Source organism: Astyanax mexicanus, chromosome 11, assembly GCF_023375975.1.
Source record: "Astyanax mexicanus isolate ESR-SI-001 chromosome 11, AstMex3_surface, whole genome shotgun sequence".
Taxonomy (NCBI): domain Eukaryota; kingdom Metazoa; phylum Chordata; class Actinopteri; order Characiformes; family Acestrorhamphidae; genus Astyanax; species Astyanax mexicanus.
Genome location: NC_064418.1, coordinates 810,860 through 828,324, shown reverse-complemented (window position 1 = coordinate 828,324; position 17,465 = coordinate 810,860). Strand labels below are relative to the sequence as shown.

At 39.6% G+C, this 17,465-nt stretch overlaps 1 protein-coding gene and 1 long non-coding RNA gene across 2 annotated transcripts in view; both read left to right on the top strand.

Moving 5' to 3' along the window:
* Positions 1–17,234, top strand: part of LOC125805017 (uncharacterized) — a 73,550-nt gene extending 56,316 nt beyond the window's left edge. Inside the window, exon 2 of the long non-coding RNA XR_007441286.1 lies at positions 15,926–17,234. This is a non-coding gene — a long non-coding RNA (uncharacterized LOC125805017). The remainder of the gene's footprint in view (positions 1–15,925) is intronic.
* Positions 1,140–15,751, top strand: mxra5b (matrix-remodelling associated 5b). The gene is made up of 7 exons (XM_007227693.4): positions 1,140–1,462; positions 2,226–2,430; positions 3,189–3,318; positions 3,478–3,868; positions 4,871–9,073; positions 10,128–11,028; positions 13,159–15,751. Exons 1-7 carry the CDS (start codon positions 1,450–1,452, stop codon positions 15,065–15,067), a joined length of 7,752 nt encoding a protein of 2,583 aa, XP_007227755.3. The 5' UTR covers positions 1,140–1,449; the 3' UTR covers positions 15,068–15,751.
* Positions 17,235–17,465: the final 231 nt, after the last annotated feature.

Sequence of the window (17,465 nt, the reverse complement as noted above, 5' to 3'; positions counted from 1 at the left end):
TAACCAGTGTAGAAAGTGAGCGACAATCCAGGAACAGGTTATTTATGGTTACAGGAACTTTAGGATGTGTCAGCTCTCAGGAGAGGACAGCAGGTCATCAAGAACAGTGTTCCTCAGCTCCTCAAGTGATCCTCAAGACCTGCAGTTAGCATCATGCTAACTGATGTGCATGGAGTAGGCTTTTGTTAATTATTTTAACAGTTACATGTACAGTATATCATTTAATAATTAATATAGTAAAATAATTAAAATAGTGACACTTTTTGTATGTTTAACACTTTAATTTTTCATAGAATACACAATAATTATAAAATAAACATCAATATTTAGTAAAGTTTGGTTAGTGAGTAGAGTATAGGCTTCTGTTAGATAGCTAACTTACGTTAGCCTCATAGCTCGAGTGCTAAAGCTAAACAAGCAAACTGATGATTTCTTAGCTTTGGTTTGGAGACGGATTCTAGAGAAACGGTGGTCTCAAAAAGTGGATTTGATGTAAAATGTATAATTATACAGAATGGACATCAGAAATCACTTATAAATATTGATTTATCTCATTAATTAATAATGTAATTATTTAACTAGTTACATATATATTTTGTATTATGTATTTATTTTTCATTTATTCATTCATTCATTCTTATTTTATTTACTTACTTATTATTTTTTACATTGTAGAATATTTTGGTTGTGACTCAATTTGTAGTTGATATTGTTATTAACTATATATATATATGTTATATATATATATATATATTTGAATACATAATAAGTGTAGTTTTTATTGGAAATTTGATCAGTTTACCAAAAATCTAGTGGCACTTTTTATTTGTTATATTTTAATATTTCACTTTTTTTCATAGAATAATCAGTTATAAAATTGTAAAATAAATATACATATTTGAAGTATTGTAGTAAGTAAGAAAGTCATTAAATTCAGATTATACATAGTGCAGTAATGTAATGTAATGTAATTAAAGTTTGAATTATTAATTATTAACTGGTGTTTAGGGCTGTATGAGAATAGTGAGTGTAACTCAGTCCAATAGTGAACTCAGTAGTGCAGGATCTGCAGCTCCTCCTCTCCAGCGCTCTTGTGTAAAAGCTGCACGAGGAGCTTTCAGACTCAGAAGCTCGAGCTCGCACTGCTCTAAACTTTCTCCTCGAGCTGAACTGGTCTGGGATCTGCGCGCACGTGGAGCGGAGACTGAATGAATGAAAACACCAGACTGGACTTCAGCTCTCTGTACTGGACTTTATATATTTATATATATATATATTTTAATTAATTTCCTTTTTTTTTTAATTTCATAATTCAGCCTGCAGACCTGAGCACGAGCTGTGGATGATTATTGTAATGGAATATAATGGGAGTGGGGGGTTCACTCTGCTGGGGGCTGAGAAGCTCGTGAAGGAGCTCTGAGGAGGAGATGTGCAGCCCAGCCTGGACTAATGACTCTCAGAGGTATTCATCTATTTATTCATACAAGTATATATTTATTTATTAATGCTTTTTTTCTAGTTCATCTCTGTGTTTGTTTACACATTAATATATATCTTGATTTGACCAAATTAAAAACCTCTGGAATATAATCAAGAGGAAGATGGATGATCACAAACCATCAAACCACCAAACTGAACTGCTTGAATTTTTGCACCAGGAGTAAAGCAGCATAAAGTTATCCAAAAGCAGTGTGTAAGACTGGTGGAGGAGAACATGATGCCAAGATGCATGAAAACTATGATTAAAACTCTTAAATTCTAAACTCTTAAAACGTTATGAATATGAAATTATTTTCTTTGCATTATTTATATATTTGCAGTATTAAAACTATTCCAGATTAATAATTATATAAATATCTATTCTATGTACTATGTACTTATATTTATGTCCTGTTTTTAAGTATTAAGACGCTTTAAATTCCTTAAAATTTAAAACTAACTAAAAAAAATATTAATACATAAGATATAGATTATATATTTTTATATCTATTATTAATTTTAAATGTTTCATATCCAGATAAATATATTATTTAAATATATATCTATTCTATATATACTATGTACTTATTTTTATATCCTGTTATTCAGTATCAAGACGCTTTAAACTCATTCAAACTTAAAACTATTTCAGATTAATAATCTAATAAATGCATTAGATATATTATATGTATATTTCATATACTGTTATTTGTCTCTCTTTTTCTCCGCACGCGCTTCAATGACAGCGTCTGAAGCCATGATGCGCATGCGCGTGATGGCGCTCCCGCTGCTGCTGCTGCTGCTGCTCCTGAGGCGCGCCCCCTGCAGCGCCGCCTCCGCGTGCCCGAGACTGTGCGCGTGCCCGCGCCCCAACGAGCTGCACTGCACCTTCCGCTCCCTCCGCGCCGTGCCCGCGCCCATGCCCGCCCACGCGCAACGCGTCAACCTCGGGTAAGGGTGCCCCCTGTGGCCAAATCTCACCCCCCACCACACACACACTCCACCTGCGCTCTCTGGTCACTTTATTGGAAACACCTACCATGATCTTTCCCTTACTTGCCAACTTATTAGAAACTCTTACTCACTGGCCACTTTATTAGAAACACCTACAGTACCTTGTGCTTCTACTCACTCTGGTCACTTTATTAGAAACACCTAACTTGATCTTCCCTTTACTGGCCATTTTATTAGAAATAACTTTGGTATCTTGTGCTTCTACTGACTGGCCACTTTATTAGAAACACATAAATAACATCTCACTGGCCACTTTGAATGTATCCATCCACTATGTTAAAAACATTATTTTAAAAACTTGTTTTAGATCCAAAATCTTTTAAATACTCTGGTAGAAAACAGTGTGTCTCAATAACTTTCTGTGAAAGAGCTATAAGAGGTTATATAAGAGTTTCGATTGTGCTTCACCTGCTCATGGTTTGCACTATTTAAGGACGCCAAACCTGAACAGTGGTGTGACTTCTTGTTTGAAACTCAATGGCATTTCGAACCTGTTTGTATTTATCTCTATGTTTCTGTATTCTCGACCTTGATTTTTGTATTTGACCTTGATGTTTTGCTAATAAACCTGCATTTGAATTTGAAACCATCCCGTCTTGCGTGACACAAGGGTTATAATTATACAACAAAATTACTCAGATACAGAGATCACTGCCATTGGTTTACATTGTGCTTTCTCTTTCTCTCTCACATAGATTTAACACCATCACTCACATCTCAGAGCATTCCTTCTCTGGATTAAGGAAACTGGAGCTTCTGATGATGCACGGGAACGACATCCACAAAATTCCAGATGGTGCTTTTCAGGATCTGCTGGCCTTGCAGGTAAAGAAGACTCTTCAGCTCTAAAACACAAATCAGTCTAATGAAACGCTGAAGATTAAAATGATTAAATAAATAAAGTTGTGGTTCTCAGTCTTAGTCCTGGACAGTCCAGTCTGTCGTCGGTCATCCAGAACTCACTCCCAGCTTCCTCTCCTCCAGGTGCTGAAAATGAGCTACAATAAGGTGAGGGTGATCACCGGCCGCAGTCTGCTGGGTCTGACAGGACTTATCCGGCTGCACCTGGACAACAACCGCATCCAGTTCATCCATCCGGATGCTTTCCACGGGATGACGTCGCTGCGTCTGCTGCATCTGGAGGGGAACCACCTGCAGAAGCTCCATCCTGCTACCTTCAGCACTTTCTCTCTACTCCAGCACTTTCCCGTCTCCACCATCAAACACCTTTACCTGTCGGATAACCTCCTGACCTCCATGCCGCGGGACATGCTAATGAGCATGCCTCAGCTGGAGAACCTCTTCCTGTACGGGAATCCCTGGACCTGCGACTGCAGGATGAACTGGCTCCGGGGCTGGAGAGCACATCACTCAGGTGATCTGACCACTGTGCTTTTATATTTTCAAAAGCTTTTTAGTAAGAAATAAGGATGCACCAAATCTTTGACAAAAGAAAAAATGTTTGACAAAAATGCAAGAAAAAAAAATTCAGTGTTTGACTAAGCAGAATTTTCTTTTTTATTTAACACTGATCAATTTATTTAACCTTTGACCTGTTGTTAAGTATTAGTGAATAATCTAGCTCAGAGAAACAGCCAAAATGTTCTAGTTTACTGTGGAATTGTATGTGTGGCATGTAAACTACAACAATAGCAGATTTTCAGGTCTTTATGTCAAAGTGTCCATATTGCACATGAAATATCAGCAGATTTAGAGTTTTAATGTCATTTTGTAAAAATATTTTTGTGCTTTGTTCATATGCTGAAATGTAAATACATTTCTGTCATTTAATTTATTAATGAAATTTATTAAAAAAGAAATTAAAACTGCAAATAAACATTCATATTCGTTTGGCATTCGTATTCATCCTTTGGCTAAATGTTAAATTTAGTTTGATTTCGGTGAATCACTATGAGAAAATAAACTTAATCTCAAATCCTTCAACAATAATAATGAAATTAATACTTTTAGTATTATTACTACTTATACCATACTGCTATGGATTATTGTATTTTAATTTATTTTTAAAGCAATTAAAATGTATTAATCATAGTATTGGTTAAATTAAACTCATTCTGTCATTTGCAAATTCAACTGAATTTAATTTTCTATTCGATTTCAATGCCTTTTAAAATGCATTTAGCTTGATTTCCATTATATTAAATTTGCCAACATTTCTGAAAAAACGAATCTGAATTCTTACTTTGGGTCATTAGGCACACTGCCTCATTAAAATAAAAATAAAAAACATTTAACAATAAAACATTGTGTTTGTAGCAGTTTTTGTGTGTGTGTTAGTATGTTTTAAAGGTCTCTAGGCATTCTCTCTGAACCCTGTCCTCTAACATCTTTCAATTTCATTTCTTTTCTTTTCTAGATGTTCTGAAATGTAAGAAGGACAAATCCTATGCCAAAGGTCAACTCTGTCCACTCTGTTCTTCACCAAATCAACTGAAAGGGAAGGACATCTACGGACTGAAGGAGCTTCAGTGCACCGGACCCATCATCACCTCCCCAGGAAAGAACATCTCACCTGAGGAGAACCTCAGCGAGCTGCTCTCACTGGAGGACTTCAGACCACCTTTAGGAAGCGTCACGTTGAACCTGTCTGACGAACACGGGAACAAAGTGGAACTGATTTGCAGAATTCTGGAGCCGAGAGACTCCACCAAAATCGCCTGGAATTACACCAAATCGATGCAAATTGCGGCTAATATGACTCTTTCTTTTGACCTTGAATGTCCTATAGATCGAGATAACTATGAGAGCTTATGGAGATTACTAGCGTACTACAGTGAGATGCCTGTGCACCTGAGGAGGGAGATCATGCTAAGTAAAGAACCTGAATTGAGTTACAGGTACAAGCAGGACATTGAGAGGGATGCATACTATTACACCGGAGTCAGAGCTAACGTTTTATCCCATCCATCCTGGATCATGCAATCATTCCTAAATATACAGCTAAACAGACCTTATTCCACATCCAAGACCGTGAAGCTCATTCTCACCACACAAACATCAACGATCACGGACAGCGATCAGATACAACGACAGAGGAGATCCTGGGTGGTGATCGAACATAACAACGCAACCCAGACGATGTACAGCTCTATCGTGGGAGGCAGGGTTGAGATGGTCTGCAATCTGCAAAGTTCTGGAGATTCAACTATTCACTGGATGCTTCCTGATGGATCTAAGGTTAAAGCTCCTTTCAGCAGCCCAAATAATAATCGACTGTCCGTGTCGAGTGCTGGCACACTTCTCCTCAAATCTGCTGAGTATTCAGACTCGGGTGTGTATTACTGCATTGCTGAGGTCCCTGGAGATATGGACCTTTTACCTTTCCGTTTATCTGTAGTCGAAGGTTCCACTCCTCCCCAAGGTGACGAGGTTGGGACTCCAATAGCTAAATTTGTAGGCGAGCCCATTTCCATTCCTTGCCCCTCGACTGCAATACCAGACGCTGTAACAAACTGGATATTTCCAGATGGCGACATGATCAATGCCAAAGCAAACTCATCTAGAGGCTTTGTCTCCTCCAACGGAACACTCTTCATTTCTCACGGCAAATATAACGACAATGGATATTACAAATGTGTGGCTTTGAATGAACATGGTGTGGATACTCTCTCGACCAAGCTCACGGTCACAAGAAGGCAAGGAATGCAGCCTTCTCTCCGACGATACCCCATGAGACCTCAGTCTGCGGCAGGAGTCTCAACAAAGGTCAGAGCGTTTTTAGAGGACGTAGAGGAGTCCTCTGGAGACTCTTACCAAGACAGAACGCCCTCGAATAGACCATTAATCAACCAGAGGAGGGGACAACCATCAAGAGCACAGGGACATCCTTTCAGGAACACCCAGCGAAGGTTCCCAGACCACAGACGGCCTCTTAGGAAAGGTCTGAATGGACAACAAAGGAAAAATATCTTCGAAAACAGGAGAAATACCAATACATCAAAGCAAAAGATAGATCCGCAGAGATGGGCTGACATCTTGGCCAAAATCCGTGAGAAGACCGTCCCCAAAACCACACCGGCTAACTCTCTCCAAAGCAGGCCAGCGAATAGGTTACAGACTGTAAACTCCAGGATAAATAAGATAAGTAAGCAAGAATCTCCAGAGAACACAGAAGGATCTTCCCCTGATGACACAAACCCGACAACACAGTCTGAGAGCATTCGAATTACACAAAATCCAGATCAACAGACCTACAGTACACAATCCATCACAGCCTCCCCACAAACTGAAAGCCAACATAACTCGCATCAAATAGCTTCTCCTAAACTAAGCAGTGACTTCAGTAAAGTGACACCGAGCCCTGGCACCGCAAAGCCCACAGCTGCGTCCAATTACAGCATCAATGAAATAAATGTCCTGGAGGGAGACCTTGTAAACACTTTAACTACAAGCACTTCAAACAGTGAAGAGGGTCATCATCAAGAAATGGGAAAAAATAACCCACTGTCTTCAGGGCTTGTCAATGTGCCAGATCCAGGAGTAAAGAATGAGCTTCTTAGCATCTCAGAAAAGTCTGTTAATATCATCTCAAACACGGCTGATGTTGATTCTGATGTTGGAAATAACTTGAAGGACGTGAAGAGTGAATCTAGTCATGATTCAGCTTTAAAATCAAAGTTTACCACCTCCGTACCAGTGACCAAAGCTACTTCCACAAAGCACAAAGCTCCAGTAATAAGTTCAGTACCATCAAGGCCGAGATCCCCCTGGAACTCCAGAAGGCGATTTGGAAATAGGAGGCGTATGAACAGATTAAGACCGAAGCCATCCTCCTCCTTAACCACTAGCAGACCACAGATGTTTACAATAACCAAGGCTCAATCATCAATCATTACAGCTACATCCTCTACACCAACAGTCCAAAGCACAGCAGCTTACCAGCATTTCACTGGAAGTGCTGATATAGTAAATATATATAACATATATAACACTTCCCCTCAGTACCAAAAGAATTTAATGGATAGTACGGATAATGCAATCGTTTATGAGAAAATCCAAAAACAAGAGAGTGAATTCTCCACAAACCAGCAGATCAATCCTACAGTAGACTTTTCACCACCAGCAACCACTGTGGTCACAAGTCACAAGCCTGTAGCAAATGAAGACACGTCCACAGAGGATTGGTGGAACGAACACACAACCTCTAAATCGGTCAAGACAAATGAGCTCATGGCTTCTACAGAAGCAGCTCCAACATCTCAGCCAGACCACAAAACCCTTCCTCTGGCAGCTACTCAAGAGAATTTTGTGAGCGTACTCTCAGCTGTGGAATCAGAACCGACTCAAAAGGCATTTAGCGAGAAAGATGCAACAGAAACCAGTTTTACAGCAAGCCTTGAAGTGCCTCGTCCGGATGTCCTTCACATACCTGAATCGCGCCCAGAGGAAGGCATTGATGAGGCCAGTAGCTTGAAGCATGTGAACTCTGCCGAGAATTCTTCTGTAGAGTCAGAAGAGGATAGCGTTAGTGTTCAGTTAGCTTCGGTTCCACCACTTCCTCCACCAGTGGTATCTCCATATGATGCATATGATGCTGAGGGACAAGATTCAAAGCAGGAAACAAAAAATAGACAATTGTTTTCAGACCCAAATCAGAGTCAATTACACTCAACAACCCTGCCTACTGCTATCTTCCCCAACACAAGAAGAAACCCATGGCCAGAGGTACCAAAGACGATTACAGATTCAGTAGCTAGTGTTTCTGCAACAAGTACTTTTGCATCAACTTCTACATCGCAAACTACAACAGTTGGAATTATGGTGACCACACAACCTATAGCAGCTACCCCTTTATCAATTTTAGCAACCCCCAAACCAGCTCCAGAACAGATTACAGAAACATCTACAAGTTCTACAAGTTCTCCAACAACTCGGACAATCACCCCTACCACCACCTCAACAACTACAACAACTACAACAACAACAACAACGACCCCCTCAAAACCCAGAATTCCAATAGCAGATAACAGAATCCCATACTACTCAAGAAACCCTGCAACAAACTACATTCCAGACAGGCACCATGGAAGAATACCTAACTATAGGTATCCTTACTATACCAACCATAGAAATCCATTCGTGGTTCATAGAACACCATCATTTAACAATTCCTTTAGCCCAGAGATCGTCAGTGGCGTCAAATCAACAACCTTATCACCTAAAACCCTTACAACCACTACTCAATCAACAAGTACCATCAAATCAACGACCTTGTCCTCTACATCTACGGTCAGCACAAAATTGTCGATCTTCTTACCTGAAACATCTACGACCACTACTCAACCAACAACGACCAGCACCACCATTCACTCAAGATCATTTCACTCAACCTCAGATCCTAGAAGCAGAATTCAGATAAACATAGTGTCTACAAACAGGCGCTTCGGCACAGCTGTGTCACCCGCCCAGCCGCCAGCTGTTTCTGTACCGAGAACCAGGCCCAGAATCACCACGGCTAATCTCAACACGGTCATCGTAAACGCTGAAACAGATGTGCGCTTTCCGTGTGATTCTGTGGGGGAGCCTAAACCTTTCATCACCTGGACCAAAGTCTCCACAGGTAAGTTTACAGCTTAAGAAATGAAAACTATGAAACATTAGTGAGATTAATAGGATGAGTGATATATCAGGTTTATAGATTAGGGATGCTTAGTGGTATAAATATATAGAATAATCGACATTGGTCTAATTTTTTTGGACGATTTAAAACTTTGATACTTGATGATGTTTTTATTGTATGCTGGAAAAGAACCAAGCCACTGGGTACTGTGCTACTTTAATATCCATTGATTTAAAACTCATTTTTATTTATTTCTCATAGTTTAAATAGATCTATTGTTTTATCTTACCTGTTCACTTAAAAAAACAAAAAACTATGACCAGTCTATGTAAGGACCAGATAGTTCAATAAATGCAAAGCCAAAAAATGTAAAAAATAATTTTTCAGAAGAAACCTATCATTTTATTAGAATTTGTTTTTTAAATAATGCTGGAGATTGTACAGTAGCCTGTAAAATAAAAATAGATCATAAATCAATAATATTAGTTATTGGCATCATCCCTTAATTCACACATCTATGCATCCCTAATATGAGTATCATCACTGATTTCCAAAATCAATTTGATTTGATGTAATAAAGCCCAATTCAGCTCTTTAGCACTTAGGGGTTCTCCCATACTTTCACATTGAGGAACCACAAAAAGTTCCTCAAGGAAGGTATACCTTTAACATTACTTTTAACAGGGTACAGTATTCTCTTTGTTCAGTTCTTGAGTCTGTATTCAACCTTTTTTTATTTTTTCTTCTGTTGCTTGTTGAGCTTTTCTTTTTGCACACAAGCAGTAACTGGAATTGTGCCTCTGCTTAAAAATGCAGAAGCCGTCGGTATGACTAACACATGTCTAGCGGGAACATGTGTTCGCCTTCTGTTTTTCTCTCTCAAGCGACACACTGAAAGGACTGATATATGGTGATGAAATATCATTATGGATGTCACATTACTGTTACATGCAATGTTTCAGAAGGAGATATGACTTCTGAGGGCTGGATTTCTGTACACAGATCACTTCCATATTTGCTGATTGTTGTTTTCCTCTGTTTTTCCATTTTTCAGGAGCTATCATGTCAGTCAATACGAGGTTCCAGCGATTCGAGGTACAGTCCAACGGCACCTTAATGATCCACGGCGTTCAGCTTCAGGACCGCGGCCAGTACCTCTGCACTGCTCAGAATCTGTACGGTACGGAAAAGATGATGGTTAGCCTGGTGGTTCTGGTGCAACCGCCTAAGATGACAGTGCCACGGCACCGCGACTTAACCGTGTACCTGGGAGACACCATTCAGCTGGAGTGTCGAGCACAGGGTCTTCCTAATCCTCGCACCAGCTGGGTTCTCCCAAACCAGACAGTTGTGCAAACGGTGAGCATCAGTGATCAGAGGCTTCATCTTTTCACTAATGGTACCCTTCAGATCAAGCAGACCAGCTACACTGACAGAGGAACCTACAAGTGCATAGCCAGCAACGTAGCCGGAGCGGACACGTCATCAATCCGGCTCCACGTCACGGTCTTGCCACCCATGATCCTGCAGAAACGCCAAGAGAACCACACCATTTCTGAAGGTCAGACCATCAACATCCACTGCAGCACCAAAGGAGCCCCAAGTCCAACCATCCGATGGGTTACCTCCACCGGTACACACATACGACCTTCTCAGTTCATCAATGGAAACCTGTTCGTTTTCCCCAACGGAACGCTGTATCTACGAAACCCGACGGAAAAGGACTCTGGAACCTACGAGTGTGTCGCCGTGAACCCGGTGGGAGCTGACAAGAGAAGAGTGAATCTCCTGGTCAAGAAGAACTTTTCCACATCCAAAATCACCTCCACGTCTCCACAGAAGACGGACGTCAGCTACGGCGACTTCCTGCGTTTGGACTGCAGCGCTTTGGGCAGCCCTGAACCCAGGATCATCTGGAGAACTCCAGCTAAGAAATTAATCGATGAACACTACAGGTATGTTATTGTGAATATTGTAATAAAATGATCTATGTCTACCATGTAAATTTACACAACTAAACATTGAGAGTTAGGAGAAACTGATTGTATACCTTTTTAAAACATTAAATGTTCAAACTACAGTAGAATACACACATTAAAGAAGTGTTTGATTGTATTTCTATTTGAAAAGACCTTAAAGGTTACCAGAAACAATACAATTACAGAAAGTTAAGACTGATAGGGCCAAAATGTATTGAGACAGCAACAGTGTGGATGAGCATTGTCCTGATGGAATAGCACACTGAATTATGTATTCAGAAAAGGTAGGGCCACTGGCAGGACCCTATTATCAAAAATTAGCCACCAAACTTAATTCCTATTGGTTGATTCCTTCTGGGTGCAACTATATTTTTAATAAGTGTATACACTGTATATATTTCAAAATAGACACACAGTCCAAACTGCGATGGTGATGGTTTGAAGAGTCATGTCATCTGCTTTTATTAAGATGCGGATTTCATTTTCCAGCAGGATTTGGCATACAGCCCACACTGCGAAAAGTACCAATTGGTCTTATATAATATAAAAATTTTCTGAGACACTGATTTGAAATGGATAAAGTTTTTTTGTTTTTGGTGGAGAATTGTGGATTACCAATGATTTTAAAAATTGTCACACTTATGGTGACTCCTAATATATATATATATATATATATATATATATATATATATATATATATATATATATATATATATATATATATATACATATTAACGATTCCAAATCTGATGAGTAGAATTGAAGAAGATCTCAGAGCTCCATCTGCAGTTGATTAAAAAGGAAACGCATCAACTTTTGTTTCTCGACAGTTGATTAAGGAGGGCTGTCCATAATCGTAATCCCTCGGGTTGGACAGCTTCGTCAGGAGTGCTCGGGTTCATCCAAGGTTCAGGAAAGTTATGCACAGAAGAGCGTTTCCAATATAGTGTCATATCTGACAGCAAAACTCTCAATCTTCTCCAAAGAGTTCACATTTGTCAGTGTTTACAGAGCACCATGCCGCCTTAATTTCCTCTGCATCCGTGCCAATTATTTGTTCCAGTGATCCTCTTCAGTCTTCAGTGTGCTTCCATCAGCTGAAGACTGTTGAATAACTGAGAAGTGTTGAATGCTACTCAGCGAATCTAAAGATTTTAAAATTAAATAAGAAGAAGTGTCTTTTTTTTCTTAAAACAAAAACAAACAAAAAAACAAGAAATTGATTAAGTGCATAATATTTGTGAATTGGGACTTTGGCATCAGCTTATGATGATGCTTAAGCTCAGAGAACTTTGAGTTAGAGGTCAGGTTGTTTCCTACCTTACCAAACTGAGAAACAGCACTTTAGGACTTTAAATGCAAATAAAGAATGAAACAGAACAAAATTAAACATTTTAAGCATTTTTTGCAGGTTTTCATTTATTTTGCCATTGTATTCTTATCAACACTGAATAAATTAAATAGTCATAAATGTTTTTGTTTGTTTTGCTATTTAAAGAAAAGGCAAATACAAAACTGCAGTTTAAAAATATTTATTTGAAAAGTAAAATTTATTCAGTAAAATGTAAACTTAAACCCCTCCCATTTGTTGTTGGCTCTCCCTGATGACTCTCTCCCACACTTCCTGCCTACTATGTACACAGCAGTGATCCGCTGCTACTATGATCGGGTGGTCGCTGGTCCAAATCCTGGTTATGCAGCTTGCCATCAGCTGCCAGAGCTCCTAGAGATCAAAATTGGCCTTGCACTCTCTGGATGTAAAGATCTGATACATCAGCTCACAGACACAGCTTTGTGCTGTTCCACATCACCCTAGGAGTGATGAGGGGAAAGAGAGAACGCCATTTACTGTACTGTACCCACCCAGAGAGAGCAAGGACAACTGTGCTCCCTCAGGTGCTCTTTCAGGCAGTTGATGGCAAGCTGCATGACTGGGATTCGAACCAGGAATCTCCCGATCATAGTGGAATTGCTTTATTCTGCTGGAATAAACCATTCAGTGCCATATTATTATCCATATTCATCTGATCTTAATTTGTTTATTGTTCATATTCAGCTTTGCATTAAAAACTGACCTTTCTTTCTTTTCTTGATCTGTCTTTCCAGTTTCGATCACAGAATGAAGGTCTTCAGCAACGGCACCCTCACCATTAAATCAGTGACCGACAAGGACCAGGGAGACTACCTGTGTGTGGCCAGGAATAAAATGGGTGATGATTACGTTCTCCTGAGGGTAAACGTGATGATGAAAGCGGCCAGAATCGAGCAGAAGCAGTCGAGCGATCACAAGGTTCTTTACGGCGGAGATCTGAAAGTGGACTGTGTTGCCTCGGGTCTTCCGAACCCCGAGATCAGATGGAGCCTTCCCGACGGCACTATGGTTAACAGCGTCATGCAGTCAGATGACAGCGGGGTGCGCAGGAGGAGATACGTCGTCTTCGACAATGGTACGCTTTACTTTAACGAAGTGGGAATGAGGGAGGAGGGGGACTACACCTGCTACGCCGAGAACCAGATCGGCAAAGACGAAATGAAGGTCTACATCAAGGTCGTAGCAGCAGCAGCGACCATTCGGAACAACACCTACGAAGTGATGCGTGTACCTTACGGAGACACAGCGTCTCTTAGCTGTAGTGCAAAAGGAGAACCTTCCCCAACGATAACGTGGTTTTCCCCAATTAACCGTATCATACTGCCAGCGTCAGACAAGTACCACGTCACCAACGATGGGACATTGCTTATTCAAAAGTTTCAAACATTTGACAGCGGGAACTACACCTGCTCAGCCAAGAACTCTGCGGGAACAGACAGGAAAGTAGTCCGTGTCGAGGTTCTTGTTTCTTCACCCACCATTAACGGATTACAAAAGCCAATCAGCACTGTAGAGCAGACTGCTGTTAGGGACCAGCAGGTCCTTCTGCACTGCAAAGCTGAAGGATCCCCAATTCCACGAGTCATGTGGATACTTCCTGAGAACGTAGTGCTTCCAGCACCTTACTACGGCAGCAGGATAACGGTTCATCGAAACGGCACACTTGATATACGTAACTTGCGCAAAAGTGACTCGGTCCAACTTCTTTGTATCGCCCGTAACGAGGCAGGAGAAGCCAGACTGCAGGTGAAGCTCCACGTGACAGAACACATCGAGAAACCTCGACTGAAAAGCTTGGCTGAAGAGTCCGTTCAATTGACTGATGGCGTAACAGTGACCCTGAACTGTTCTGTGGAGGGAAAACCCAATCCAGAAATCACCTGGATTCTTCCCAATGGAACATCGCTCTTGAGTGGAACCAGCATTTTCCGTTTTTTTCATAGACCTGATGGATCGTTGGTCATTAGAGAGGCTTCAGCGCTGGAAGCAGGGACATACCGGTGCGTTGGACGCAACAGTGCTGGATTCGTGGAACGAAAGGTCACTCTGGAGTCAGGCAAAAAGCCAGACATCAGCAGCAAGTACAGCTCATTGGTGAGCATAATCAACGGAGAAAACCTGCAACTGAACTGCCTGTCGAGTGGAAACCCTTTACCCAAACTTACCTGGACTTTACCAAGTGGAGTTCTTCTGACCAGGCCACAGAAAATGGGACGATACGTCGTCTTCGACAACGGCACACTAACTGTTCAACAGGCGTCTGTATTTGACAGGGGAACGTACCTCTGCAAGTCTTCCAACGAGTACGGACTGTCGTCCATGTCCGTTGCGGTGATCGTGATAGCCTACCCGCCGCGGATCACCAGCGGACCAGAGGCAGTCACTTACGCCAGACCTGGAGTGGCGATCCAGCTGAACTGTTTGGCTATCGGTATCCCTAAAGCCGAGGTTCAGTGGGAGATGCCCGATAAGACTCAGCTGAAAGCTGGAACCCAGCCGAGAGTCTACGGTAACAGATACCTCCACCCCTCCGGCTCTCTGCTCATCCAGAACCCCTCCAGCAGAGACAATGGGTTCTATAAGTGCACTGCCAAGAACGTGGTGGGTAGTGATACCAAAGCGACATACGTATACGTGTTTTGATAGGAAACGTTTGAACTTTAGGTACAAAATGCCCGAAGAACTGCGAGAGTGCAGAGAATACTGTTTGTAACAGAGATATTTTTCAAACTATGCAATTTTTGGTTTATTTGATCGATTATTTTCTACTGATGTTCTTGTAAATAGAGTTGAAAGGCTAATAACAACCAGTGGGACAAAATATATAGATATCACAAGGTATTGTTTCATTTTCTTTTGCTATACGTTATAATGGCATCAAATGACAAAATATGGCGCTATAATCAAATCAATAGGTTAAACTTGCAGTGAAGAATATTGGTTGTTAAATTCTGTGAAACTGACACCAGTAAATCCATAGATGCCATAAATTATCGTAAAGAATTGTCCTTTAATATACAGCTCCGAAAAAAAATTAAGACTTTCTGAATCAGTTTCTCTGATTTTGCTATTTATAGGTTTATGTTTGAGTAAAATGAACATTGTTGTTTTATTCTATAAACTACAGACAACATTTCTCCCAAATTACAAATAAAAATATTCTCATTTAGAGCATTTATTTACAGAAAATGAGAAATGACTGAAATAACAAAAAAGATGCAGAACTTTCAGACCTCAAATAATGCAAAGAAAACAAGTTCATATTCATAAAGTTTTAAGAGTTCAGAAATAATCAATATTTGGTGGAATAACCCTGGTTGGTTTTTAATCACAGTGTTTTTTTTTTCATGCATCTTGGCATCATGATCTCCTCCACCAGTCTTACACACTGCTTTTGGATAACTTTATGCTGCTTTACTCCTGGTGCAAAAATTCAAGCAGTTCAGTTTGGTGGTTTGATGGTTTGTGATCATCCATCTTCCTCTTGATTTTATTCCAGAGGTTTTTAAATTGGTAAAATCAAAGAAACTCATCATTTTTAAGTGATGTCTTATTTTTTTCTAGAGCTGTATATTAAGTATCGTAAAATCACAATATCGTGATATTGTCATATTGTGAGATTACCTGTTTTTCCCACCACTCATAACAACCATTTTTAGCCAAGTTTTGACTGATCTTCTTGGCAAATATCTGAGTTAGCACATATATATATTTTTTTAGCAAATTTGGCCTTTTTTGGTACTTTTACAGATGGTGCTTCTTTTATAAATATGTTATGATGCCACGTACAAATGATCAGGGATTTTGATAGAGCACATTTCCTTCTATTAATCTTTACTACTTCATATATTTTACCCTATTTTGACCAGATTTTTAGATTTTACACTTTGACTAATAATAAAAATAAAAAATGCCATTTATTTCAATTCAGGGTGCAATCCAAACAGAATTGTGTATATTGCTATATTTCTTTGCATGCATTGGCAGTATTCTTCTTTTTTTATAACAATTGAGCCTAATTTGTGTTAACTTTTTTAATTGATACACAATAATAATTGTTTTCCAGAACTTGCATTGCAATGGATTTAAAATGAACAGTAGAAATGCATTTTATTTTTTGTTTGTTTTAGGCTATTATAACATTATTATAACACTTGTGTCTCTTTTTTTAACTTATTCGTCTTTAAAAGTCTAATTATTTCATTTAAGCTAATGAATATCATTCTTTTTTTGTTGTTTTTGTTTGAGAAACTCATGGTTGCACTTCACATCTGCATTTTTAATAAATAACAGAAATATTACTGATATAAGCATGTGATTTATTATTATTTCTCTTTAATCTGAGTCTAAACAGAATAATTATCCAGTTATGAAAAGCAAGTGTGATCATAAAAAGCCTCTGGATTCATTATCTCTCATAAGCTCTGCATGGTATCTCGTTTATTATCACTCGTATTGTCCTTTAAATCGATATTCAGATGATCTGAGATCAGTAAATGAGCCGTGAGGGGAATGATCTCAGCAGAGCTCCATTAAAGTGATGGAGAGTTCTTAAAGACGCTGGGTTTTAAACTGACTGAGGCTCTGTTTCTGTGCTGTTCTGAGTTCTGTATTAGTGAACAGTGTTGTGAGCGAGTGTGAGCAGGACTGCCCTGATATCTGAGAAAGTGTAAGAGTCCCGCAGGACCCGTAACTCTCACAACCGAGACCAGCGACGGCGATCGCTTCAGCAGATCATCTGCACGGCTATAAATGACTTTACTTCCTCCTTTATACAGAATAATATGAAGAATAAACCTCCTGCAATTCATTAAGAGCTAAAATTAACATTTGATGATCTTCTAACTCTAGAAAAAAAAACATAATCTCATAATTATGCAGGAAAATATTGAAATATTATTGGTACTGATAATTCAAAAACATCAGAACCTTGTTTTTGAACGTATACCATCAACTTCTGTGATGAAATTAAGTTCTTGTGTGTTTTTTTTTTCTTGTGTTTTTGTGTTTTTCGTTGCAAAGACAGCAATACACCTAAAAT

Bases quoted from the DNA above. Each gene is read 5' to 3' on its own strand.
- mxra5b (XM_007227693.4), top strand. The intron at 2,431-3,188 runs GTAAGGGTGCCC...TCTCTCACATAG, and splicing joins GCGCAACGCGTCAACCTCGG to ATTTAACACCATCACTCACA. The intron at 11,029-13,158 runs GTATGTTATTGT...CTGTCTTTCCAG, and splicing joins TTAATCGATGAACACTACAG to TTTCGATCACAGAATGAAGG.